This window comes from Rana temporaria, chromosome 5 (genome assembly GCF_905171775.1).
Source record: "Rana temporaria chromosome 5, aRanTem1.1, whole genome shotgun sequence".
In the NCBI taxonomy this organism is placed as follows: domain Eukaryota; kingdom Metazoa; phylum Chordata; class Amphibia; order Anura; family Ranidae; genus Rana; species Rana temporaria.
In genome coordinates, this window is record NC_053493.1 from 386,824,399 (window position 1) to 386,851,093 (window position 26,695).

At 44.9% G+C, this 26,695-nt stretch overlaps 1 protein-coding gene across 2 annotated transcripts in view; it reads left to right on the forward strand.

The window, feature by feature from the left end:
- TAF2 (TATA-box binding protein associated factor 2) overlaps positions 1-26,695 on the forward strand; it is a 181,065-nt gene that overhangs the window by 66,806 nt on the left and 87,564 nt on the right. Inside the window, exons 16-19 of one of the 2 annotated variants that reach the window (XM_040354891.1) lie at positions 1,301-1,315; positions 5,859-6,111; positions 10,787-10,927; positions 23,290-23,400. In XM_040354891.1, coding sequence (XP_040210825.1) covers positions 1,301-1,315; positions 5,859-6,111; positions 10,787-10,927; positions 23,290-23,400 — 520 coding nt within the window. The remainder of the gene's footprint in view (positions 1-1,300; positions 1,316-5,858; positions 6,112-10,786; positions 10,928-23,289; positions 23,401-26,695) is intronic. The other variant, XM_040354892.1, reaches the window with a different exon arrangement.

Below are 26,695 nucleotides of genomic sequence, written 5' to 3' on the forward strand. Positions count from 1 at the left end.
GTACGACTTGTCCCACAATTTGGGACTGCATAGTAGCATGACAAGTCACTTCCCAATGATTTCCAATGACTACCATTCTCATTAGTACAACTTCAAGTCTTGCCGACTTCAAAGTAGTCCCTGCACTACTTTGGTCCAACTTTGTTCATAAACCTGAAATCACGGCAAAATCACAGTCGCGAAATCAAGCGACTTTGAAGTCGCAGTAGTGTGAAAGGGGCCTTACTGACTTTATCAGATAATGTTTCCTAAAGTGTAAGGAAGACATCACTTATGGTACAGCAGATAATGAGGGGGCTTCAGGATTTATATGCATAGAGACAGGATCACTTTATTATCCGTTACCAGCGACAGGCACACCAGAGAGAGTTGTGGAATGAGAGTCCTTGGACACTAAGTAGATCTAAAACGAGTTTCTGAAATCTCGTATAAGAATTAACATGATAATGTAATTTCACAACTTGTTTTCAAACTTAAAGTGGATGTAAAGCCACTATCATCCTTTCTAAACTACTGCCATAGTGCTGATCTATAAGGATATAGATGCCTCCTGCATGTATCCTTACCTGTCAAATGTCTCTTCTCTGTCTGTTATAAGAACTGAAAAACTGCAGATTCTGTGGGTGGGTCTGTTTTCTGGAGCTCTGTGGGTGGAGTCATGTCAGTAGACTCCCCGCCCTCCTCTACAATCCCCTTGTCAACATGCATTTTTTCCTATGTATTCCTTACCCTAAATTCTGCTATGATCACTAACATCCAGTCAAAATCCAGAAAAGTAACCACATGACTTCAGAAAAGGAGTGTGGGTGGGAATTAAAAAAATAATGCCTGTCTCCAGGCTAGTGCATGAGATATGTAAATAACCTGTCACTCACAGCAAGGGGGCGGAACGGACTAAGGTTTCTCTCTGTAAGTTTGTTTTATTTCACTGAACAATAAAAGAGGATTGCTCAGAGCTGGATTAACTCTGTGTGGCAAGACTGGGCACAGATGATAGAAAATCTTTTATATTGTACATTGTGACATAAAAAAATAATTCGGGTTTAAATACACTTTAAAGTAGTTATAACATCATAAGGTTTTTTTTGTTTTGTTTTTTAACCTTCATGCATTCTCTGAGTGCTCCAATTTTAGTAAATCTCCCCATGTCTCCTTATAAGAGTGGTCCGTACTTTCATGATAAGTTGTGTTTCATAGGGTGGTCTTTCCCTGTTCTTTCATTTGCTGTAATAATCACTACCATATGGAGTTTGTCTTCTGAGATCAGTAACATCTGTGTAATGGTGTCTTTATATTACAGATATATGAAATGTAGGTAGGTTGATCTTTTAAAGAACATTGATCACAGCAGCTCGAAAACTCTTCCTAACAACTTCCTATGCTCATTGCTTTGGGGTAATATTTGATCGTTATTTTTTTTACTTGCACTGTCTTGCCACCGACTGTCATCTTTACTTCCACGCACTCCTGTATCCCAGAACATTTCATGTGCCTCTCCCCTTCTTTTGAGATTCCTCTCACATGCTATTCTGGCAATCTCTGAACTTCAAACTATCAAGTGCAAATTTAGAACCATGGGAGATGGAGGCTCTATGTATACAGATAATTGGGATGATTTAATGCAGGAATCGGCATCAGTCTGCATGGTCTTTAAGTGTCTTCCATGTTTATAAAGCAGTTTTTATTTTCTCACATTTTCATAGAGACGATGAGTTGAAAAAATTGAATTAAATTGGATACATGTGTGATGTTCAAAGCCTGACTGGCCAATGTGGAAGACATATGTTACAAGGTTTTATCGCTGTAATAAACTTCACGATTCTGTAGAAAAAGTTCAGTTGACCACACATTTTGGACCCCCGCCAAGCCCCAGGGGGGCCCCCGTACCTCACAGCCTGGCCAATAATGGCATCAAGTTATTAAGTTCTTTATTTTATTCACCATTGATTTATGCAGCCCTTCATGTTCCATGGATCATTTGCACTAGTCTCTTAACTCGTAGTTTATTGGACGTAATTGCAGCGCACTCCTGTGCAAACAACTAGACTGGGTCCTTCTTTGATGTTCATTGATGCAAACTTACCTAGAAGCAGGTACCACTAAAGTGATCGTAAACGCCTTTTAAATTTTTTGAGTGATCATATACCGTGTTTCCCTGAAAATAAAACCTAGCAGGATTTTCTGGGAGGGCTGCAATATAAGCCCTACCCCAAAAATAAGCCCTAGTAAAGTTTGTTAAAAAAAAAAAATCCACCTTGCATTACACCGCTATAAGGTGTGTGTGTGTGTGTGTGTGTGTGTGTGTGTGTGTGTGTGTGTGTGTCTCCCTTTGTAACTGCATTGTGCAAATACTTTATTTACAGACTTGTCGGAGGTCTTCTCCTCTCCTCTTGGCTGACGTCTGCAGCGGGGATATCGGCTCTTCCCTCTTCTGCTCTCCTCCTGACTGACGTCTGCGGCCCTTCACTCTTCAGTGCACGGAGCGGGCTGATGTCAGCGGGGATCTCAGAGCAGAGAAGAGCTCAGGCAGATCATGTGTCACCCAGGGGAGCTGTAACAAAAGGTATTTCCCATAAAATAATTACAAAGGGAGACACGCTGCACTTAATGCCTGCACAATTCCTCAAACACGGATTACATAATTCTATACGTTTTTTTAGGATGTTTATGTCAAAATACTGACTCCTGACCTGAGGGGGAGGGGGAGAAGACAGGGGACACAGGACATGGATAAATGACACCACACAAGCACTATGCAATCCATAATGCTTTAATGGAACAGGATTTGTTTTTAGAGTGACAACCACTTTAAGATCATTGTACCGGTACATACCGTAAATAAATAAGACATCACCCGAAAATAAGTGCTAGTGTGTTTTTGGTTGCCAATAAGGATGAGCTCCGGCGTGTTCGCATAGAACACGTGCAGAGCCCGCCAGGAAGTGTGCACGGCGCTGTGGTAATCACAGCCAGGGAGACATTGTCCCGATGCTCGGCTGCAGGGATCGTGAAATGTCTCCCTGGCTGTTATTAGAGCAGCGCCGTGCACACTTCCTGGCGGGCTCTGCACGTGTTCTATGCGAACACGCCGGAGCCCATCCTTGGTTGCCAAAATAAATATAAGACCCAGGCTTATTTTCGGGGAAACACAGTACCCTATTTCTCAGCTGCATAAGAGCTGGGGGAGGCGAAGCAGAAGCACACTGAACTTCCCAGGGAAAGTCTGGGAGGGGGGGGGGGGTTAGGGGTAAGTCCGATTATTGGTGGAGGTTCCAATAAAGCTAGAGAACACACCACGCTGTGCTTACTGCAATAGGGTGGTCAGCTTTTAATAGGAAAGTGTAGGGGCTGGCAGAAACACATCCATCGACAGCTGCCTCCTGACATTGCAAAATTAATTAGTTAAATACCTATTCGAATATGTCATATCGAACAGGTATTTAACAAATTAATTTTGCGATGTCAGGAGGCAGCTGTCGATGGATGAGCGTGGTAGATATAAAGCAGGGATCCTCAAACTACGGCCCTCCAGCTGTTGTAGAACTACACATCCCATGAGGCATTGTAACACACTGACATTCACAGACATGATGGGGTTGTAGTTTGAAGACCCATTATATAAAGGATCCTGCATTAAGTCAAAACAGTAAAGCAGAGGGCCATAACCTTTTTCATTCATGAGTCGAATTCATATGAGACAAGCTGAGAACACAGCAGCAATTACCCCCTAAAGATGTGGAACAAGCCGAGAGACCTCATTACCGTATGATTTTTACTTGCCTATGTGGGGTAAGCGTTTAATCCATAGGGAGCGGGCTGCACTTGGTGATTGATGCACTTGTGGTGATTGGTGGTGTTCCTCACACATTGAGCACGGCTGAACTCAGATTTACGGATGGCACCATTCTAATAGAATCTTCTCACATATATGGTGGACTGTCAGGTTCTGTCTCTCTATTGTGCATAAAACATTTCTGTTATAAGGTGTATCATTCGTGTGGATAATTTTATTTTGTAAAAAATTTTGAGCGCTTCTGAAGTGTGATGTTGGTTTTTATTGGTTCCCTTCCAATAAAAAAGCATCATTGCCATGTTTCAGGTAGATTTCCTATATAAAGTTCCTGTACCATTGTTTACTATCATCAGGATGGGAATAAGGAGCAATCTACTCGGTGGGGACAGGTACAACAATAAACCCCTTACAGGCTTTAGCCCTTCACAACTCTATTCAAAAGAAAAGTTTTGGGTGAATTCAAAAGCAAGCCATAGACAACGTATTTTCTTTACTGCAACAATGAGAAAATCGCTTGATATCCCCATCAACACAGTAGGTGTTGATAGGGGGGGGATCCCTCCCATGGAAGCTGTAGTGTTCTGCCAACGAGAAGCCTTCCCTGCTGGCAAAACACAATGATTATTGCTAGCGGTTATAGCCACCAGAAATAATCGCATTTAACCGCTTAAGGACCACAGCACGTCTATTTACGTCGGCAGAATGGCACGGACAGGCATATGGGCATACAGGTACGTCCCCTTTAAGATGGCACCGTGTGATCGCCGCGCTCGCGACTCAACCGCAAGCTCCGTGGGTACCACATACTCGATCGCCACGGGGATACACGCGATCGTCTCACGGAGAGATAGAGCGGGGAGATGCTAATGTAAACAAGTATCTCCCCGCTCTGCCTAGTGACAATGACACTGATCTCGGCTCTGTGTAATCGGTGCGGAGATCAGTGTCAGGTCACACACAGCCCATCCCCCCTAGAGTGAGAATCACTCACCAGGTCCCTACAGCTCCACCTAGTGTTTAACCCCTTCACTGCCAGTGTCACAGTAATCACTGCATTTTTTATAGCACCGATCGCTGTAAAAATGACAATGGTCCCAAAATGGCGTCCGATGTGTCCGCCATAATGTCAGTCACTATAAAAATCGCCGATTGCCACCATTAGTAGTAAAAAAAAAGATTTCTAATAAAAATGCTATACAACTATCCCCTATTTTGTAGATGCTATAACTTTTGCGGCGCAAACCAATCAATAAATGCTTATTGCGATTTTTTTTTTTTTTTTTTTTTAACCAAAAATATCTAGAAGAATACGTATCGGCCTAAACTGAGGAAAAAAATGTTTTTCAAAATTGTCGCTTTATTTTTGTTTATAGCGCAAAAAATAAAAACCGCGGCGGTGATCAAATACACCAAAAGAAAGCTCTATTTGTGGGAAAGAAAAGGACGTCAATTTTGTTTGGGAGCCATGTCGCATGACCGCGCAATTGTCAGTTAAAGCGATGCAGTGCCGAATCGCAAAAAGTGGACTGGTCTTTGACCAGCGAAATGGTCCGGGGCTGAAGTGGTTAAACAATCCGACAGGCTGGTTGTACTGAGGTCGATCAATGGATTGACTTGAGTACAACGAGCCTGCCTATAGGATGGATTGAATCTCGGCCAGTCCCTGCTGAACCATCTGAGATTTGTCCATCTATGGCCGGCTAAACTTTTGGGGTACAGTCCTTCCATAGCAGGACACTAAGAGGTAGCGGAGAATGCCCTGTTGACAAGTTGCAACTCATGCAATTCCCCAATATTTCCTAATGGACTCTTTTGTGTGCCTTTGCTCCTCAGTGCACCGGCACAGACTGTGGTGTCCAGATTTTACATTTTTAAGAGCACAGATACAAAATAAAGGGTAGATGCTGGAGGTCACAGAAACGGGATTAAAGCAGTGTTGGTAACGCATGTAAAAAAATACATTGTGGGAAACTGCTATGATCTTTAACGATGGGCCTCATCAGCATTGGCCAATGTATCCTTGGTGGTGGTGGTTGGTTATTTCCATGACATTTTTTTGTTGCAGTGCTGACTCCCCCTTGCTGTGGATCAGGATTGACCCCGACATGTCGGTGTTGAGGAAAGTAGAGTTCGAACAGGCTGATTTTATGTGGCAGTACCAGCTGCGTTATGAGAGAGATGTGGTGGCACAGGAAGAAGCCATTCTAGCCTTGGAGACCTTCCCTACACCTGCCTCTCGTCTCGCACTGACAGACGTTCTCGAGCAGGAACAATGCTTCTACCGAGTCAGAATGATGGCATGCTTTTGTCTGGCCAAGGTAAGACCTTTACAGACCATTTAACCAAGACTGGCTAGTTAGAATAACTTATCCTTTATTGTTTTTTTTATTATGGATCATTTTCAAATAGCGCTGTAATTGTCTAAATCACTGCATGTTGGTCTTCATGTTTCATAATGCTGAAATGTCATTACTATTATTATTATACAGGATTTATATAGCGCCAACAGTTTGCGCAGCGCTTTACATCAGGGAAGACAGGAGGATCAGTGGGCTTTGCTCGTTAGAGCTTACAATCTAGAAGGAAGGGTCAAGTGGAACAAAGGGTAGTAGCTGTGGGGGATGATCAGATGGACTCAAATGAAAATACAGTTGTTAGGTGTGGGAAGGGTAGGCTTCTCCGAACAGCAGGGTTTTCAGGGAATCCTCTAAAAGCTATTAGAGAAGGAGATAGACAGATTGGGGTAAGGAGTTCCATAGGCTTGTAGAGGCTCTGGAGAAGTCCTGGAAATGAGCATGGGAGCAGGTGATGAGAATTGTCATCTTTCTTGATATAATAAAACAAATATGTTATGCTGTCACTTTAAGCGATTCACATAAAACCTTCACAAATCTTGAAAACCAACTATCAAAGTGAATGAAATATAAAATGCAACAATGTTCATATTAAAGTGTCCAAAGATAATCGTAAAGTCCCAAATGCATAAACCCAGAATTCACCTGTCGGTAAAAGTGATTCTTCTAAGAACACACTACCACTGTGTGCCAGCCACCAAAGAGACACAGCTGTTGACCAGAGACTTGGACCACAGATGCAGGTCTCTAAGCGCTTAAGACACAGGTGTCAAGCACAAGGCCTGTAGGCCGAATCAGGCCCTCCAGGCCATTTCATGTGGCCCTTGCACCTCTCCTGCCGCTGCAGGAGAGCTCCAGCCCTCCTATGGCCCTCCTCCAGACCCTTACTTTCTGCTTTCAAGCAATGCATCCATCTTCTTCCCAGCAGCAGCATAAGGAAAGGGGGGTGCACTGTGATGAAGGGAGAGTGGGGGGACTCAACTTCTGAAGGTGGGGTGGCTCTTGACATCTAATGTAAGGTGAGGGGGTGCGCTGGACATCTAATCTTACAGATACAACCGGCCATTTTGAGGGCAATCATAATGCTGATGCGGCCCATGATTAAATTGAGTTTGACACCCCTGCCTTAAGAGATAAAACCCCAATGAATAGATGGTGACAACCAGTGTTAATTTTGGTATCAAATTTCGATTTAGTTTTAGACTTGGGACTAAAATTACGTTTTAGTCCCATCTTAGTCTTATGCAATTGTTTTAGTCGTATTTAGTCGACTAAATCTCCAGTACATTTTAGTCGACTAAAACTAATTTTAGTTGTCTAAAATCTAATGGGTGTAATTACATTATAATGCATTAATTAACATGTCTCTACAATTTTCAAACTCATATAGTGCTGGAGTGAAAAATCTCATATGTTATTATTTATGTTATTGAGGTATGAACATGCACTATAGACCAGTGTTAATTTAGAAGTCCAATTTCAATTTAGTTTTTAATTATTTTTTTTTGACTAAAATTACATTTTAGTTTTAGCCGTATTTTAGTCAACTCAATTGTTTTAATTTTAGTGGACTAAAATAGTATTCATTTAGTCAACTAAAAGGTTTTAGTCGACGAAATTAACACTATTGACAATAGTTAATCCCAGGCATAGCACTCCATGCTTCCAGCCTGCCCTGCTCAGATAAATCACTCAGAATAATGTCTCAACAGTCACTCGGACAGAAGGAAAGACAAGCATGGAGAATCCTAACAGTGAATTACATCTAAACCACGCTTTATTAACCACTTCCTTACTGGGCACTTAAACCCCTTCCTGACCAGAGGACTTTTTGCGATTCAGCACTGCGTCGCTTTAACTGACAATTGCGCGGTCGTGCGACGTGGCTCCCAAACAAAATTAACGTCCTTTTTTCCCCACAAATAGAGCTTTCTTTTGGTGGTATTTGATCACCTCTGCGGTTTTTATTTTTTGCGCTATAAACAAAAATAGAGCGACAATTTTGAAAAAAATTAAACATTTTTTACTTGTTGCTATAATAAATAGCTCAATTTTTTTTTTACGTTTTTTTTTTATCCTCAGTCTAGGCCGATACGTATTCTACATATTTTTAGTTAAAAAAAAAAAAAAAACGCAATAAGCGACTGGTTTGCGCAAAAGTTATAGCGCCTACAAAATAAGGGACAGAATTATTATTATTATTTTTTTTTTTACTAGAAATGGCGGCGATCTGCGATTTTTATTGGGACTGCGACCTTATGGCGGACACATCGGACACTTTTGACACATTTTTGGCGCCATTCACATTTATACTGCAATCAGTACTATAAATATGCACTAATTACTGTATAAATGTGACTGGCAGGGAAGGGGTTAACACTAGGGGGTGAGGAAGGGGTTAAATGTGTACCCTAATATTAGTGTTCTAACTGTGGGGGAAGGGGGGTGACTGGGGGAGGTGACCGATCTGTGTCTCTAAGTACAAGAGACACAGATCGGTCTCCTCTCTCCCCTGACAGCACCGCTGTCTGCGAGAGCCAGGAATGAGAGATGATCTCATATGTAAACATATGAGATCATCTCTCATTGGCCGCACAGATCGCCTAGGAAACGGCCGCTCCGATTGGCCGTTCACGGCGATCTGTGACTGGCTGTGTCCATGGGACACGGCCAGCACAGCAGTTCCCCGCTGCGCGCTCGGGAGCGCGCGCGGGGAACGTGCAAAGGGGCGGCCGTAAAAAGACGGCCTGTTAGAGTTTGGGAGCCGCGCTGCGGCCGTACAAAGTCGTACGGCCGTCAGCAAGTGGTTAAAATTGTATGTACTGTACACTCCAATAACAAAAGGTAAAAAGCATATTTCAAGCACCCGCTGGCTGCCAAGGCTGGAATGATGACCTTACTCCTTAGCTTCCCCTATGCGTTTCGTCCAAAGGAACGTTTTCCAAGGGACTACAGAGACGTACGTCCCTTCAGACAAAAAAAAGTAGGGCGGACCTAATCGATGACATCACGCCTGCCTATTGCAGAGTGCTACTGTTAACGGTTTGTTTGTCAAAGCACTTTTAGTGTGGATTATATATTTATTTTTTTGCATCTTTCTTGTTTGCCAGTGTTATTTTTCCTTGGGGTAAAGCAGAATGACTACTCAGGAGCATGCAAGTTTAGTGATGGTTTTCCATAATGTACATTACATTAAAACTGCAGCACTGTCTAGGCATGGTATAGAAGAGCTGTCCAATACAGTATAGGATTCTGTCAGGTGTGATATAAAGGAATTGTCTTATACAGCACAGGCCACCACACAGTACGGTGAAGCGGTTTCCTATAACACTTCTTTTTGTCAGACTTGATATGGTATAACTGTCTCATGTAACACAGGCTTTCCTTTAGGCCAGGGGTCTCAAACTGGCTGCCCTCTAGCTGTTCTGAAACTAAAAGTCCCACGAGGCATTGCAAGGCTGACAGTTACAAACATGACTCCCTCAGGCAGAGGCGTGATGGGACTTCACACTGTCGTGGAAGAATTCCCTCGGGCTTTGTACGCAAATCCACACCGCGCCAAAATGTGCACTTCCAGTGTCTCAATGCACACAAAGCACCAAACAATTCCTTCGTGCTTAAAAGCACATTTTGTATCAAGCTCTTTGTACAAGGAATGTGAAGTACTTCACGGCACCAGGAAGAGTCAGAAAACGATGCTGCTTCTAGCTGGAATCTCAAGCTTCTGCCCTGAGCACAGGAAACTCAAATTCTTTTATTCATTGGAAACAAAAGAACAACAAAGCAGGAAGTGATGGCCCTAACAGCCAATCACTTCCCTTAATACAAAATCACATGACAGGAAATGACAAACAGAAAAGGGGAGGGCACGCAAAGAAAGGCAGGGGCAGGAAGTGCACACACCCCATCTTAGCCAGCATGGATCCCATTCAGACATTGTTCAAAGTAAAACAATATCTGAATTAAGATCATTCTACGTGTTCTTATAGGCTCGAGATAATCTGCGGGGACATTGCTACTGCTGTTGTCAATATACGGTACAAGTACACCCACAAGGCAGATATCAATGTCCTCTCACACAGATATGTATCCATAAGGGATAACGAAGCCCTCAAGAGAGATATAATAGGTTTCTCTCGTTATGCAGACTTCGCTTCTCTAATGGGTATAGTCATTGGAAAGCAAGCAGTCCAGCGCATTGCGCTTGATATCTACAAACCAATAAATGCCCACACACACAGAGAACACGTTTCAATCCCATAAGGTTTTCATACTGACCGTTTTTACTGCTGGTCTTGATTCAACCCAAGTGCGCTCTACTAGAGCGATCCTCGATTAAACGTCAGACACAGGGAGACAGATGACAATCTATAAAACACACATCCTAGAATAAAATGTCCACATATATAACATTTTCCACAACACCTTGAGGGCAGCCAGTTTGGGATCCCTGCTTTAGTGTGTGTGTGTGTGTGTGTGTTTGCTCTTTTGATCATCCTCATTGAATATTTAGTTTGTAAAAAATGTGTAAGTTGTATAATGATATAATTTAAATCAACTGGAGACCCCCTACACTGTTTAGTGCCGAACTTTGAAAAGCATCTGTTTGTTAATGTCTTGGCTGTACAATTCGACCTAGATTGCAAATTCGATGGTAAGCACGTGGACCGGACCTCCAGCAATGAAGTCATTATTTACCCGCATGTTTTGTTGCAAGAGCTGCCCAAACATTGTAAAAACAAACAACTTCATGAATTTCCAGAGCTACTTTCTACAGAAGGTAATTACAATTTTTTTATTTGTAATATATTATAGTTGATCTTTTGGCTTAGATTTGTATGTCTTTTGTTTGTGTTTTGGTCATTTCCACTTAGCAGATGATAGATAAGAAGTGGTTTCCTACAGCGTTCAAGTGAACTGTACTTTAACCACTTAAGACCCGGACCATTATGCAGGTAAAGGACCGGGCCAGTTTCTTTATCGTTACATCACGGGACACAGAGCGGCATTCATTACTATATGGGTTATATGGAGTACCTTCAGGTGATGGACACTGGCAATCTCAAACAGGAAATGCCCCTCCCTATATAACCCCCTCCCATAGGAGGAGTACCTCAGTTTTTACGCCAGTGTCTTAGGTGTTGGTCATGGTTTAGCTTGCCTCCGCATCCTTGGGATTAGGTGAGCTAACCGGTTCTGTCCAAAGGCCTCAGCGCTAAAGTGGTCAGTAACCGGACCCCAAACCCTTGGGGTATAGCCCATAATGCTTTTCTTTTTAGAGAGCTGGACCCTGGGCCCAGAACTTAGAAACCTTTGGGTGCCTAATGTTTCTGTTGCCAGAGTGCTATATGGGCCCAGGACAGTGGATCCTTCATAGGAACCCAGGGCCTGAAGGTCTAGACATCCCCACGGAGATGGGGGAAGATTGGGCCTCTTGCTTGGCAAAGTCCTGCGGCATGGAGCAGGTAAGTGAGGGGAAAACTTGCGGAACTTGGTTCTTAGCAGGTTTTTTCTGGGGGGTCACAGGGGACATGCCTAAAGTTATGCGCTGCATCTGGCAAACTAGTCACATATCTTAATGATAGGATGGCTCTATGTGTATTTTTTCCCCATAAGAAGTGACCTCCCTTGTAGTGTTGGAAAAGCATTTGAGTAGGGCCTGTGTAATATAAAGTGTATGTGTGTGTCAGAGAGCTATGCTTACCTGCAAGCCTCCAGGCGATGCTCCATCAGTCTTCCTCCTCAGAGCCTGCAAAGCAGGCAAAACGCTGACCTCCTCGTGGTTCCAGCTGGAGCAGAGAGGCTCCCTTCCCCCCAACCCCCCCCCCCTATCGGCGGGCGCGCGCGCGTTCACGTGTTATAGGCGCAATTCGCGCCGTTTAGCTGAGGGGGGAAGGGCGGGTCAGTGGTTTAAGGAAGGGGCGGCCCTTCCTTTTCGTTCCAAACAGCATTCGATACATTGGAACTGGGGAGGAAAGACCAGAGCGGCAGCACGGGGCGCCGAGGACACACAGTGGCCAAAAAGAATATTGCAGTCTTCAGAAGACTGTTTTCAAGCCTAGAAATAGGCTGTTTCTTTCTATCTCATAGTTTTTCTTGCAATACTACTCAGGGGGACAGAATGATTTTTCTTTCCTGGATTTGAAACAAAAAAGAAAAAAAAAAGTCATCTAGGGGAGAGGAAGCATTTTTTATCCCCCAAACAGGTGTTTGGGCAATTAACTTTTATAGTTCCAAGTACCAATAGGTAGCAGGTGTACCTCGGTATTGTACCATGGCATCCGGGTCAGAGGGTACAAGAGGTGGGGATTCCCCCAGAGAGTCTGAGGTCTCGGACAAAGCTATGCCGCTGCTTTCCCCACAGGGAGCCTTGGGGCCATCGGGATCTGGGGCTGGAGCTGGCGCGGGTCAGTCCAACCCTAAGATGGTCACGGACGAGGTATTACTCACCTCTTTAAGAGAGATGGAGAAAAGAATGGGAAAAATGATAGCCACAGCTATGCGGGGCAGTAAACGGATTAGATCTCCGTCGCCCGAGCGTGGACCCTCAGAAGAGGAGGTCCTTTCCTCAGGGGAATTGGACGATCTCTTGGACAAGGACCAAGTAGGTTCAGGGATCGAAGATCCGGATACAGAGGAGTCTGGAGCAGTCTCCCAAGGGGAGGGCTGGTGGATTCAAGCCTTAACGGACTTGGTCCATAATGCATTCAACTTGCCAGTACCAGATCTCCAGGTATCGACGGTTTCAGCTTTGGGCTCACTGAGGGCGCCTCAAAGCAATGCAGTGTTTCCGATCCACCCTCTATTAGAGGGAGTTTTGTTCCAAGATTGGAACAAGCCAGATAAAATCTTCTTACCACCTAAAAGATTCTCTGCCCTATATCCTATGGAAGATAAATTTTCCAAGAAATGGGCTACTCCTGCAGTGGACGCAGCCATCTCATGTGTTAACAAGTCGTTAACATGCCCTGTAGAAAACATACAGGTATTCAAGGATCCAGTTGATAAACGCTTGGAAGCACTACTTAAGAACTCCTTCACTACGGCAGGGGCAGTAGTACAGCCAGCGGTGGCTGCGATTGGGGTTGCTCAAGCATTATCGGATCAAATTAAGCAGATGCTTAAACTTATTCCTGCCCAGCAGGCAGAAGAATTTTCGGATGTCCCTAGGGCCATATGTTTTACAGTAGACGCAATTAAGGATTCTATCCAGCAAGCGTCACGTTTATCGTTATCCCTTATCCATATGAGAAGACTCTTATGGTTAAAGAGCTGGGAGGCCGAGCCCCCATGCAAGAAGCTCCTGGTAGGGTTTCCCTTCTATGGAGAACGACTCTTCGGAGAAGACCTAGATAAATACATTCAGACCATTTCAAACGGCAAAAGTACTCTCTTGCCAACTAAGAAGAAGTTTCAGGGGCCTGCGTTTAAACGACAGTACTCCCCTGGGCAGGGGCCCTCTAATGCCAAACAGTATCGACGGCCTCCTGCGAAAGCAAACTTCGGCTTCAACAGCAAGTCTCAAGGACAGGCTGCTAGAGGCAGAAAGCAGTGGTTTCGCAAACAGCAAAACCAGCCCCCAAGCCCTTATGAAGGGGCGCCCCCACCCACGAAGGTGGGGGGAAGGCTGCGACTCTTTTCAGAGGTTTGGGAAGCCAGCATTCCCGACGAGTGGGTACGGTCTTCCGTGGCCACGGGCTACAAATTAGATTTCCTAAAGTTTCCTCCTCCTCATTTCCAGGAGTCGTGGATTCCAAACGATCCGGAGAAGGGAGCCGCATTAATGTCGGCATTAAATCATCTACTTTCCCAGGAAGTAATAGTAGAGGTACCAGTCCTGGAACAGGGACTAGGTTTCTACTCCAACCTATTCATCATCCCGAAGTCCAATGGAGATGTCAGGCCAATTTTGGACCTAAAGATGGTAAATGCATACCTAAAGATCCGCTCATTTCGGATGGAATCCGTGCGGTCAGCAGCTGCCACACTCCAAAAGGACGACTTCATGGCGTCCATAGACATAAAGGATGCCTACCTTCATGTTCCAATTTATCAGCCACATCAAAAATATCTACGCTTCATGGTGGCTTCGCGTCACTTCCAATTCGTGGCGCTTCCCTTCGGGTTGGCTACGGCCCCCCGGGTGTTCACGAAGGTCCTAGCTCCAATCCTAGCCAAACTAAGGATCCAAGGGGTCACGATCCTAGCATACCTGGACGACCTCCTAGTCATAGATCACTCGTCTCCCGGCTTGGAGCGAGCAGTGGCCCTCACGGGCCAATACCTCGAGAAGTTCGGCTGGGTCCTAAATCGAGAAAAGTCAGCTTTCCTGCCCACAAGGCAGTTGGAATATCTCGGCATGAGATTAGACACAGAACAACAAAGAGTGTTTCTACCTCTGAGGAAGGTCAAAGCCATCAAGGAATTAATCCTACTGGTTCTAAGCAAAAAGGAACCGACTATTCGCCTATGTATGAGGTTACTAGGCAAGATGGTGGCCACATTCGAGGCGGTACCATACGCCCAGAGTCACACTCGCATCCTGCAGGCAGCCATCCTGTCAGCATGGAGCAGAAGGCCACAGGCCTTGGATATCCCGTTGCCGCTCTCATCAAGAGTCCGACAAAGTCTGTGTTGGTGGTTAGATCCTCAGAACCTACTGAAGGGGAGATCTTTCAGCCCAGTGGCTTGGAAGATAGTGACCACAGACGCCAGCCTGACAGGCTGGGGAGCAATTTTGGATGGTTGCACTCGCCAAGGTACTTGGGCAAAGCTAGAGGAGCAGTTGCCCATCAACATCTTGGAGCTCAGAGCTGCTCGACTAGCCCTCAGGGCTTGGACGTCAAAATTGCAGGGGTTCCCGGTGAGAATTCAATCAGACAATGCCACGGCCGTGGCATACATAAATCACCAAGGGGGAACCAGGAGTCAAGCCGCTCAGAGAGAGGTAAGCTTGATTCTCCTATGGGCAGAGGCTCATGTGCCCTGCATATCGGCAATATTCATTCCCGGAGTGGACAACTTTCAGGCGGACTTCTTAAGCCGCCAGACTCTATGGCCGGGGGAATGGTCTCTGCATCCACAAATCTTTCAAGCACTCTGCCAAAGATGGGGAGTGCCGGACGTGGATGTCATGGCATCGAGACTCAACAAGAAGCTAGACAGGTTCATGTCCCGCTCAAGGGATCCGATGGCCTGCGGAACCGATGCGCTGGTTTGCCCTTGGCATCAGTTCAAACTTCTTTATGCGTTTCCCCCGCTTCAGTTACTACCCCGCCTGCTGCGCAGGATCAGGGTGGAGCACATACCAGTCATCCTGGTAGCTCCAGCATGGCCCAGAAGGGCATGGTACTCACTAATCTTAAAGATGGTAGTGGGAGACCCTTGGACTCTTCCTCTACGGCCAGACCTGCTATCGCAAGGTCCGATCCTCCACCCTGCCTTACGGCATCTAAATTTGACGGCCTGGAAGCTGAATCCCTGATTCTCAGGGGTAGAGGTCTGTCTCAGAAAGTAATCTCTACCCTAATCAGAGCCAGGAAACCGGTCTCTAGGGTGATTTATCACAGGGTCTGGAAGGCCTATGTAGGCTGGTGTGAGTCCAAGCTATGGCTTCCTCGCAAATTCACCATTGATAGAGTTTTAAGTTTTCTCCAGCTAGGAGTGGATAAAGGATTGGCATTAAGCACAATCAAAGGACAGATTTCTGCTCTGTCAGTGTGGTTTCAGCGGCCGCTGGCCACCCACTCGCTGGTTAAGACCTTCCTTCAAGGGGTCTTACGTATTAAACCTCCAGTTAAATCCCCGCTTTGCCCGTGGGATTTAAACCTTGTTCTGTCAACTTTACAGAAACAACCGTTTGAGCCGTTGGCTGAAATTCCTTTGGTTTTACTGACAAGGAAGTTAGTATTTTTGGTCGCCATAGTTTCCGCAAGAAGAGTATCGGAACTGGCGGCCTTATCCTGTAAGGAACCATATCTTATTTTTCATAAGGACAGGGGCGTTCTCCGCCCTCATCCTTCCTTCCTACCGAAGGTTATATCCAGTTTTCATTTGAACCAGGATTTGGTATTACCATCCTTCTTCCCTAAACCTACTTCCAGAAAGGAAGGGTTGCTGCATACCTTGGATATCGTCAGGGCCATGAAGGCCTATCTTAAAGCTACAAAGAAGATCCGGAAAACAGATGTGCTGTTCATATTACCGGATGGGCCCAAGAAGGGGCAGGCAGCTGCAAAGTCCACCATTTCTAGGTGGATTAAGCAATTAATCACTCAGGCCTACGGCTTGAAAGGGTTGCCTCCTCCAGTATCATTAAAGGCTCATTCTACTAGGGCCATGGGCGCCTCCTGGGCAGCACACCACCAGATCTCTATGGCTCAAGTTTGCAAGGCGGCAACCTGGTCTTCTGTCCACACGTTTACAAAATTCTACCAGTTGGACGTAAGAAGGAATTCTGATACAGCCTTTGGGCAGGCAGTGCTGCAGGCTGCAGTTTGAGACCCTCGGATTCCGGGGGCTCCTCTTTTTTGAGTTAAATTTAAAATTTAAGATTATTTTTCTCAACTAAGTTGGATTTATTATGATTTGAGTATTCTCTAAATTAAATCCTTTTGTCTTGGAGATGTTCTCCCTCCCCTCATTGTAAGCATTGCTTTGGGACATCCCATATAGTAATGAATGCCGCTCTGTGTCCCGTGATGTAACGATAAAGAAAAAGAGATTTTTAATACAGCTTACCTGTAAAATCTTTTTCTTGGAGTACATCACGGGACACAGAGCTCCCACCCCTCTTTTGAGGACCATTTTGGGAGGCATACTGCTTGCTACAAAACTGAGGTACTCCTCCTATGGGAGGGGGTTATATAGGGAGGGGCATTTCCTGTTTGAGATTTCCAGTGTCCATCACCTGAAGGTACTCCATATAACCCATATAGTAATGAATGCCGCTCTGTGTCCCGTGATGTACTCCAAGAAAAAGATTTTACAGGTAAGCTGTATTAAAAATCTCTTTTTTTGCGATTCGGCACTGCGTCACTTTAACTGACAATTGCACGGTCGTGCGACGTGGCTCCCAAACAAAATTGGCGTCCTTTTTTCCCCACAAATAGAGCTTTCTTTTGGTGGTATTTGATCACCCCTGCGGTTTTTATTTTTTGCGCTATAAACAAAAATAGAGCGACAATTTTGAAAAAAAAAAATTTTTTTTTGCTATAATAAATACCACCAAAAAAGATATAAAAAAAACTTTTTTTTTTCTCAGTTTAGGCCGATGCGTATTCTTCTACATATTTTTGGTAAAAAAAAATCACAATAAGCGTTTAACGATTGGTTCGCACAAAATTTATAGCGTTTACAAAATAGGGCATAGTTTTATGGCATTTTTATAAATTTTTTTTTTTTTTACTACTAATGGCGGCGATCAGCATTTTTTTTTTCGTAACTGCGACATTATGGCGGACACATCGGACAATTTTGACACATTTTTGTGACTATTGTCATTTTCACAGCAAACAATGCTATAAAAATGCATTGTTTACTGCGAAAATGACAATTGCAGTTTAGGAGTTAACCACTAGGGGGCGCTGTAGGGGTTATGTGTGACCTCATATGTGTTTCTAACTGTAGGGGGCAGGGCTGGACGTGTGACATCACTGATTGTCTTTCCCTATATCAGGGAACAGACAATCAGTGACATTGCCACTGTGAAGAACGGGGAAGGTGTGTTTACACACACCTCTCCTTGTTCTTCAGCTCCTGTGACCGATCAGGGGACACCGGCGGCGTTTGGGTTCCGCGGTCACGGAGCTTTGGACCAGGTAGCCGGTGCGTGCCCGCGACCCACGGCTAGGCACTTAAAGGGGACGTACAGGTACGTGCTTGTGCCCAGCCGTGCCATTCTGCCGACGTAAATGTGCAGGAGGCGGTCCTTAAGTGGTTAAAGCGATAGTAAACTCCAATAAAAAGAAATTGGGCCCCCGGGCGGTTTATGTTAAAAAAAAAAAAAATGCGCAACCATAGGATTGCAACAAAGTGCAAATGCGTGAAAAACTGTATGAGTACACACAAACCAAATAACTTGGGTATCCCCATGTACAATCAATAACAATTAGGTATTGGATGAAAAATACAAAACAAAAACTAGTGTCTATTGAATCAACTGTAAATATTTGGCTGTGATCACAGCGCAGAGGTGCAAATCTTTATCCTATACTTCCATCAGGGAGGTAACAATTGATGATAACGGTTATATCTGCTGGATCTCTATCACGAAGATCAAATGAGCTTAGCATATAAGGTTACTCCAGATATCCACAGCAGGCAATCGTGCATTCATCCAGGTTCTCTCCTCCACGGACCCTTCAGGGGACTACAAACGAGCTCCTCCAGGGATTTATTATGGGTAGGACTACTCATAGAGCATAGTAAGGCTTTGCCTTTCCACTGGCCAAGAGGTTCCCCCGCAATGATGTGGCGTCTGTCTGTGCAGGGCGGTTTAACCACTTCAGCTCCGGAAGAATTAATTTTTTGTGATACGGCACTGCGTCGCTTTAATTGACAATTGCATGGTCACGCGACACTGTACCCAAACAAAATTGATGTCCTTTTCTTTCCCACAAATAGTTTTCTTTTGGTGGTATTGGATCACCTCTGAGTTTTGTGCTATAAACAAAAAAATGGCGTCAATTTTGAAAAAACACTATTTTGTACTTTTTTGCTAATGAATATCCCCAATTTTTTTGCAATCTACTCACTGGGGGGAGAATGTCTGGGGGAATCTAGAATGGAAAAGAACATGGGGGTCCTAGTAGATAAAAAAACTTGGCATTGGCATGCAATGCTGCTGTTAACAAAACAAACAGAATATTGGCATGCATTAAAAAGGGGATTAGCTCCAGAGATCACACGATAATTCTCCTGCTGTACAAGACTCTGGTCTGGCTGCACCTGGAGTATGCTGTACAGTTCTGGGCACCAGTCCTCAGAAAAGGATGTACTGGAAATGGAGCGAGTACAAAGAAGGGCAACAAAGCTAATAAAGGGTCTGGAGGATATTAGAACTTATTCTCTCTTGAGAAGAGACGCTTGAGAGGGGATATGATTTCAGTTTACAAATAGCGTACTGGTGACCCCACAATAGGGATACAACTTTTTTGCAAAAGGGAGTTTAATAAGACACATGGCCACTCATTAAAATTCGAAGAAAAGAGGTTAACCTTATACTACATAGAGGGTTCTTTACTGTAAGGGCCCTTTCACACGGGCGGATCAGTAATGATCCGCTCCGTGTGTCCGCAAAGCTCAGCGGGGATCCTTCGTGAAATCCCTGCTGAGCTGGCAGCTGACAGGGCGGTCCCCGCACACTGTCTTTCCTCCGCTCTCCCCTATGGGGGATCGGATGAACACGGACTGTATGTCCGTGTTCATCCGATCCGATCCTGGCAGGCGGAAGAAAAATAGGATTTTCTTCCGTCCGCAAATGCGGATCTTTGCGGAGGCGGACGATTACGGGTGTCAGTGGATGGTCATCCGCTGACCCCCGTAATCACACAGGGACCCATGTATGTCCCGTTTTCATCCGCAACGGACGGATGAAAATGCGGACATACGGTTCGTACGTGTGAAAGGGCCCTAAGAGTGGCAAGGATGTGGAATCCCCTTCCACAGGCGGTGGTCTCAGCGGGGGAGCATCAATGGTTTAAAAAAAACTATTGGATAAGCACCTGACCACAACATACAGGGATATACAATGTAATACTGACATATAATCACACACATAGGATGGGATTTTTCAACCTCACCTACTATGTAACGATCTGTTTCAAAAGTACAAGAACATTTTTTTTTTTTTTTTTTTTTTACATTGGATATGTTTTTTAGCCCCATCAAATTATTCCCTATGTGGGGGAAAAAAAGGCCATGAAAATTGTATTTGAGTACAACTTTGCATTACCGTGCAATTGTCAGTTAAAGTAACAATGCCCTATTGCAAAAAATGGCCTGAAGAGGGGTAAAGCTTCCAGAGCTGAAGATGTTGGCTGCATTTTCACTTCAAATGTTGACATTGGTACCTCATCAGTCAACATTTAAAGTGACTATAAATGCAACACAAGAAGAAAAAAAGACTATTCATTAATCTCTGCAATCCCTGCTTTATCCCCTTTAACCACACTGCACATACAGCAAAATCACTGTGTGCCAGAAATGTAGTATGCTCCCATCTTATTCTTTAAAGTGAGAACACAGCTATGAAACTCTGAATTCCTAAAAGCGATTGTAAAAAAAAAACAAAAACATGTTATACTTGCCTGCTCTGTGCAAGGGTTTTACACAGAGTGGCCCCGATCCTCTTTTCTGAGGTGTCCCGTCAGCGCTCCTGGCTGCTCCTCCTCATCGGGTGTCCCATGGAGTTCCGCTTTCCATTGGAAGCACTCATGCAGGTGCGTTCCCGACTCCTGCTTCTTTGTCCATTGACACACACAGCAGGACTCGGCCCCGTCTCCCTGGATTTGATTGCTCGCAGCGGGAGCCAATGGCTCCCTCTGCTATCATTGTATCCAATGAAGACCTGAGACGGTGGGTGGAGCTCGTGCTTGCCGCTGGAACGACCGGGTTCAGGTTTAAAAAGGGGGCTCTTGGGGGGCAGCTGCACCACAGAAGGTTTATAACTCCTTTAAAGTGGAAGTAAACCCGCCTATCATTTTCAGCCAAGGAAGCTGCCATCTTGGCCTCTGTTTAATCTTCAACTGCCATGATGCTGCACATGTGATCAGTTATGACACCAGCCATTGGATGGTGTGACAGTTTGGTTGAGAGCACAGCCAATGAGACAGTTAGCATTTCCGGCATGCCGGGGATGTAACTGTCTTTGGAAACTATTAAATCATTGGGTTTACTTCCGCTTTAAGTACATTTTGTCAGCCCTGCATTCTTCACATGTAATGGATTACAAAGAACGGAGCCCTCTACTCATATCCTCCCCACTCCTCATCTCCATAAGCCCGCCTTGTGCACAGGCAGAAAGCACAATTTCAGAAAGTATTTCTTTATCAGTTTAGGCCAATATCTATTCTGCTACGTATTTTTGTAAAAAAACAATCCCAATAAGCTTATATTGATTGATTTGGGTAGAAGTTATAGCGTCTACAAACTATGGGATTGTTTAATGATCAGCGAGTGATCAGCGACTTGTAGCGGGACTGCGATTTTGCGGCAGACAATTGAGACACTCACACTTTTGACACTTTGTGGGGACCAGTGACACCAATACAGTGACCAGTGCTAAAAAATGTCACTGTACTAAGGAGACTGGTTGGGAAAGAGTTAACAGGGGTGATTAAAGGGATAAATGTGGTCCTAGCCAGTGCTTTCCTAAACTGTGTGAGGTGCTTGCTCTAGGGGAAGGCAGAGATCTGTGTTCCTGCTTATTAGGAACACAGGATCAATGTCTTCCCCGCTGACAGAATGGTAATCTGCCTTGTTTATATAGGCAAACCCGTTCTGCCTGTGTAACGAATAATCAGTGGGTGCCGGCGGACATTAAGTCTGCGATACCCGCTGATCGCGCTTCCAACCCGGATGTTCTGGATCAGGTACTAGGAATGTGATCCAGCACAGAAGTGCCGCCTTGCCACCGTATATATACAGTATGCGGTCAGCAAGTGGTTTAACCTCTTGCCGACCGCCCACCGTAGTTTTACGGCAGCAGGTCGGATCGGCTGCGCAAAATCACGTAATATAACGTGATTTTGCATTGCAGCCACTGGTGCCGATGCGAGTGCCCGGCGGGCGCGATCACCACTGGGCACCCGCGATCGCTCGTTGCAGAGCGAGAACTGGGAGCTGTGTGTGTAAACACACAGCTTCCCGGTCCTTTCAGGGGGAGAAATGACTGATCACATGTTCATACAATGTATGAACAGCGATCTGTCATTTCCCCTAGTCAGTCACACCCCCCCTTCAGTTAGAACACACCCATGGAACATAATTAACCCCTTCCTCGTCCCTAGTGTTAACCCCTTCCCTGCCAGTGACATTTTTACAGTAATCAATGCATTTTTATAGCACTGATCGCTATAAAAATGCCAATAGTCTCAAAAATGTGTCAAGTGTCCGCCATAAGTTCGCAGTACCGATAAAAATCACAGATCAGCGCCATTACTGGTAAAAAAAGAAATATTAATAAAAATGCAATAAAACTATCCCCTATTTTGTAAACACTATACATTTTGCGCAAACCAATCAATAAACGCTTATTGCATTTTTTTTTTTTTTAACCAAAAATATGTAGAATACTACGTATCGGCCTAAACTGAGGAAATTTTTTTTTTTATTATATATTTTTGGGGGATATTTATTATAGCAAAAAGGAAAAAATATTGCATTTTTTTCAAAATTGTTGCTCTATTTTTGTTAATAGCGCAAAAAATAAAAACCGCAGAGGTGATCAAATACCACCAAAAGAAAGCTCTATTTGTGGGAAAAAAGGACGCCAATTTTGTTTGGGAGCCACGTCGCACGACCGCGCAATTGTCAGTTAAAGCGACGCAGTGCCGAATCGCAAAAACTGGCCAGGTCCTTTACCTGCATTTTGGTCCGGGTCTTAAGTGGTTAAGGAGGAATATGGACAAAGTGTAGACCATATTTCCCCAGATTCAGCCGACAGCGGGCTTTAGCATCACAGAGCCGCTTCAGGCTCTGGAAGGATTCGGACAATATTATCGGGATACACCCAGATGCCTAACAGATAGCTGGCCCAGCCTCCCAGCATGCCACTGAAAACCTGAGCCAGCCATTTTCTGCCTCCTGCACAGCCTGGCACTCCAGTGAGCACTGGAGGGGCAGAGCAGACAGTTGGTGACTGTCAGTCCCTGCTCAGTGAATACCAAGAACTGCTCAATCGGCAGTCATGTGATTCCTCAGTTCTCTGGCTTAGAGCCTGCGGGCGACAGCTGCAGCAACAGACTGATGCTGCATCCACTTATAAGAGTATGAGTGTTTTTTGGTAATCCTACACCTCTTTATTAATGCAGTTTTTGTGCGCATGTGTGGGGGGATAACGGGGATCTAAATAATTGAAATGAAAGGTCCGCTTGAAGTATACAGCTAAGCTATAGGCATCTCCAACCTCTTGTCTTGCAGACTATGCCAGTCGCTATGGCTTTGCTCAGAGATGTTCATAACCTTTGCCCTAAAGAAGTCCTCGCCTTCATCCTAGATCTTATCAAGTACAATGACAACAGGAAAAACAAGGTAAGACTTTCTCCTGTTCACAGCTTAAAAAAAAAAAAGTAAAATGGACAGTTATCTATTGAACACCTGGATAGACACTTTCCGTATCTAAATGGCCTGATGGCAGAGAGACTAATGCCCTGTACACACGATCGGTTCATCCGATGAAAACGGTCTGATGGATTTTTTTCATCAGATATCCGATGAAGCTGACTCATCAGTCTTGCCTACACACCATCAGTTAAAAAAACGATTGCGTCAGAACACGGTGACGTAAAACACAACGACGTGCTGAGAAAAATTACGTTTAATGCTTCCGAGCATGCGTCAACTTGATTCTGAGCATGCGTTGATTTTTAACCAATGGATTTTCCCACAGACGATCGTTTTTTTCTATCGGTTTTTTAACCATCAGATAATTTTAAAACGGGTTCTAAGTTTTTCCACCGATGTGGAAAAAAAAACGATGGGGTCCACACACGATCGGTTCATCTGATGAAAACTGTCCATCAGACCGTTTTCATCAGTCGAACCGATCGTGTGTACGCGGCATTAGGCCCCTTTCACACGGGGGAGTGGAGGTGCTTTGGCGGTATAGTGCCACTAAAAATAGCGGCACTATACCGTCGTAATTGCCGCAGGATTCGGACGCTAGCGGTGCGGTATTAACCCCCGCTAGCGGCCGAAAAAGGGTTAATACCGCCCGCAATGCACCTCTGCAGAGGCGTATTGCCGCGGTTTCTCATTGTTTTAAATGGGAAGGAGCGGTATACACTCTGCTCCTCTCACCGTTTCAAAGATGCTGCTTGCAAGAGATTTTCTTCTCTCCCGCCAACGCATCGCCTCAGTGTAAAAGCCCTCGGGCTTTCACATTGAGAAGGCTGGGGCAGGAGTTTTTCAGGCGCTATTTAGGCGCTATTTTTAGCGCTGTACCACCTGAAAAACTCCTCCGTGTGAAAGGGGCCTTAATGTAAACTCTTCCTGCTAGATACAATGGATTTATTTATTTAATATTAACCTGTGCAAAGCACAGGGGAAATGGCACAGCTAACAATTATGCTTTACAAAAAAATTTTGTTGCCTTGTTTTGCAATATTTGCACAGCTTTGGAGCAGATGATGCTGCAATTGAGGAAAGTTCAGAAGGTCGACGGCCATTGCAATCTTTTCCCTTGAGATGTGTTATGGAAATGCTGCCTTGCAAAGTCCTCCATATCAGCCAGCAAGGAAAATAATGGCTCATAGCATACATTTTTACAATGCAGTTGTACCAAGATTAATACAGTATGTAAATATAAATCTAAATTTGCTAAACTTTATAGCCAGCTTCTTTTATCTGATCTACTTCCCACACTTCACTCCCCTTCACTGGAAAGTCATTTGACTAATTTGTTTACACCATGCGTTGCCAACAAAGTATTCTAATTAGTTTAGCATGGGTACATTTTATTTTCACTCTATATTCACTCTATATTTAAAGGGGTGGTTCCCCCTAAAACAAATTTCTAACAATACATTCGGAAGACTGCTTACACTGCGGGTAGGCTGGCTTTTTTTTTTTTTTTCCGTACATACCTCGATCATATCGCACATCGCCGTTTCATCCCTCGGCTTCCGGGTATGAGTCTTGCTGGACCTAGTTGATTGACGTTCCTCCGACCGGCGCATACTGCGCGTCACGACTTTCCGACAGAAGCCGAACGTCATTGCGCAGGCGCCGTATAGAGTCGGCTCTATACGGCGCCTGCGCAGCGACGTTCGGCTTCTTTCGGAAAGTCGTGACGTCAAGTATGCGTCGGTCGGAAGAACGTCAATCAACTAGGAATGCCCACCGCCACAAGACTCATACCCGGAAGTCGAGGGATGAAACGGCGATATCGAGGTATGTACGGAAAAAAAAAAAAAAAGCCAGCCTACCCGCAGTGTAAGCAGTCTTCCAAATGTATTGTTAGAAATTTGTTTTAAGGGGGAACCACCCCTTTAATTTTAATACATTTATTTCTAATTGTGTGCTATTTTATCTTGTAAAAAAAAAAATGTAAATTTTTTGATCCATATTACAAAAACATGGTGCAATATATATAATTTTTTACTATATTGCCAAAAATGTTGGGACACCTGCCTTTACATGAACTTGTGCTCCTGTCTTAGTCTGTAGGGTTCAACTCTCTTCTGGGAAGGCTGTCCACAAGGTTTAGGAGTGTTTCTATGGGAATGTTGGACCATTCTTCCAGAAGCACATTTGTGAGGTCAGGCACTGATGTTGGATGTGAAGGCCTGGCTTCTAATTTATTCCAAAGGAGTTCTGTTGGGTTGAGTTCGGGACTCTGTGCAGGCCAGTCAAGTTCCTCCAAACTGAAACTCACTCATCCATGTCTTTATGGACCTTGCTTTGTGCACTGGTTCAACTCATATGGTGTGGGGTTATTTCTCTTTCGTTCATAGACGGACACAGCCTTCATTGACCTTAGGGTTATGCTTCTTCCTACCAGGAGATTTAGGCAGAATTCTACAGCACTTAAGGTGTTAAAAACTTTCCTTCATGCCGCTCCTCCCAGGGGGCGTGGCTCCCCCAGGAATAACCCACACCCTGCTCTAGCAGCCTCAGTTTGTTTTCTGCCTAACGACAGGAGAGTTAGGCTCTCTCTGGAGTCCTGGACTCTGGAGTTTTTTTTCTTGCGATTTTTCTCGCTTTTTATTAATTTGTTCCTGCATTTTTGAATCCTGCGATTCTTCTATCAACAGCCGACTGGGTGACAGGCTGGGTCCTCGACCCTTGTAGTCCCCCCCAGGTTCGGCCTTCGAGCGTGTGCCGGCCCTCAGCTCCGCTTTGGGACGTCCACGACAGGCCCCGTTGCTCTACTTTTACTACCCCTAAGCGTTTTTTTTGTGCGCCCAGCACGGCGGGAAAAGGTCCGCAAGGTGCTAAAGCCCCTGCTGCAGGGCGAAAGCGCCCCTGGTTCAACAAACCCAACAAGCCTGCGGACAAACCTGCTTCCGCATGAAGGTCTGCCCCCGCCCGGGTCTCGGGTGGGGGGACGGCTTCACAAATTCGCGGATCGGTGGAAATCTCTTCTATCCGACCGTTGGGTTTGCGAGGTGGTGTCCTCGGGGTACAAGATAGTTTCTTTCTTGTCCCCCAAACAGATTTTTTCCCTCCAACCTCCAGCTTCCTCCAGATCGTCGGCTAGCCCTGTCCGGGGCTGTCCAGGATCTTCTGGACAGGGGGGTGGTTGTGCCGGTTCCCTCACAGGAACGGTTTCAGGGGTTCTACTCCAATCTGTTCGTGGTCCCCAAGAAGGGTGGGGTTTGCCCTA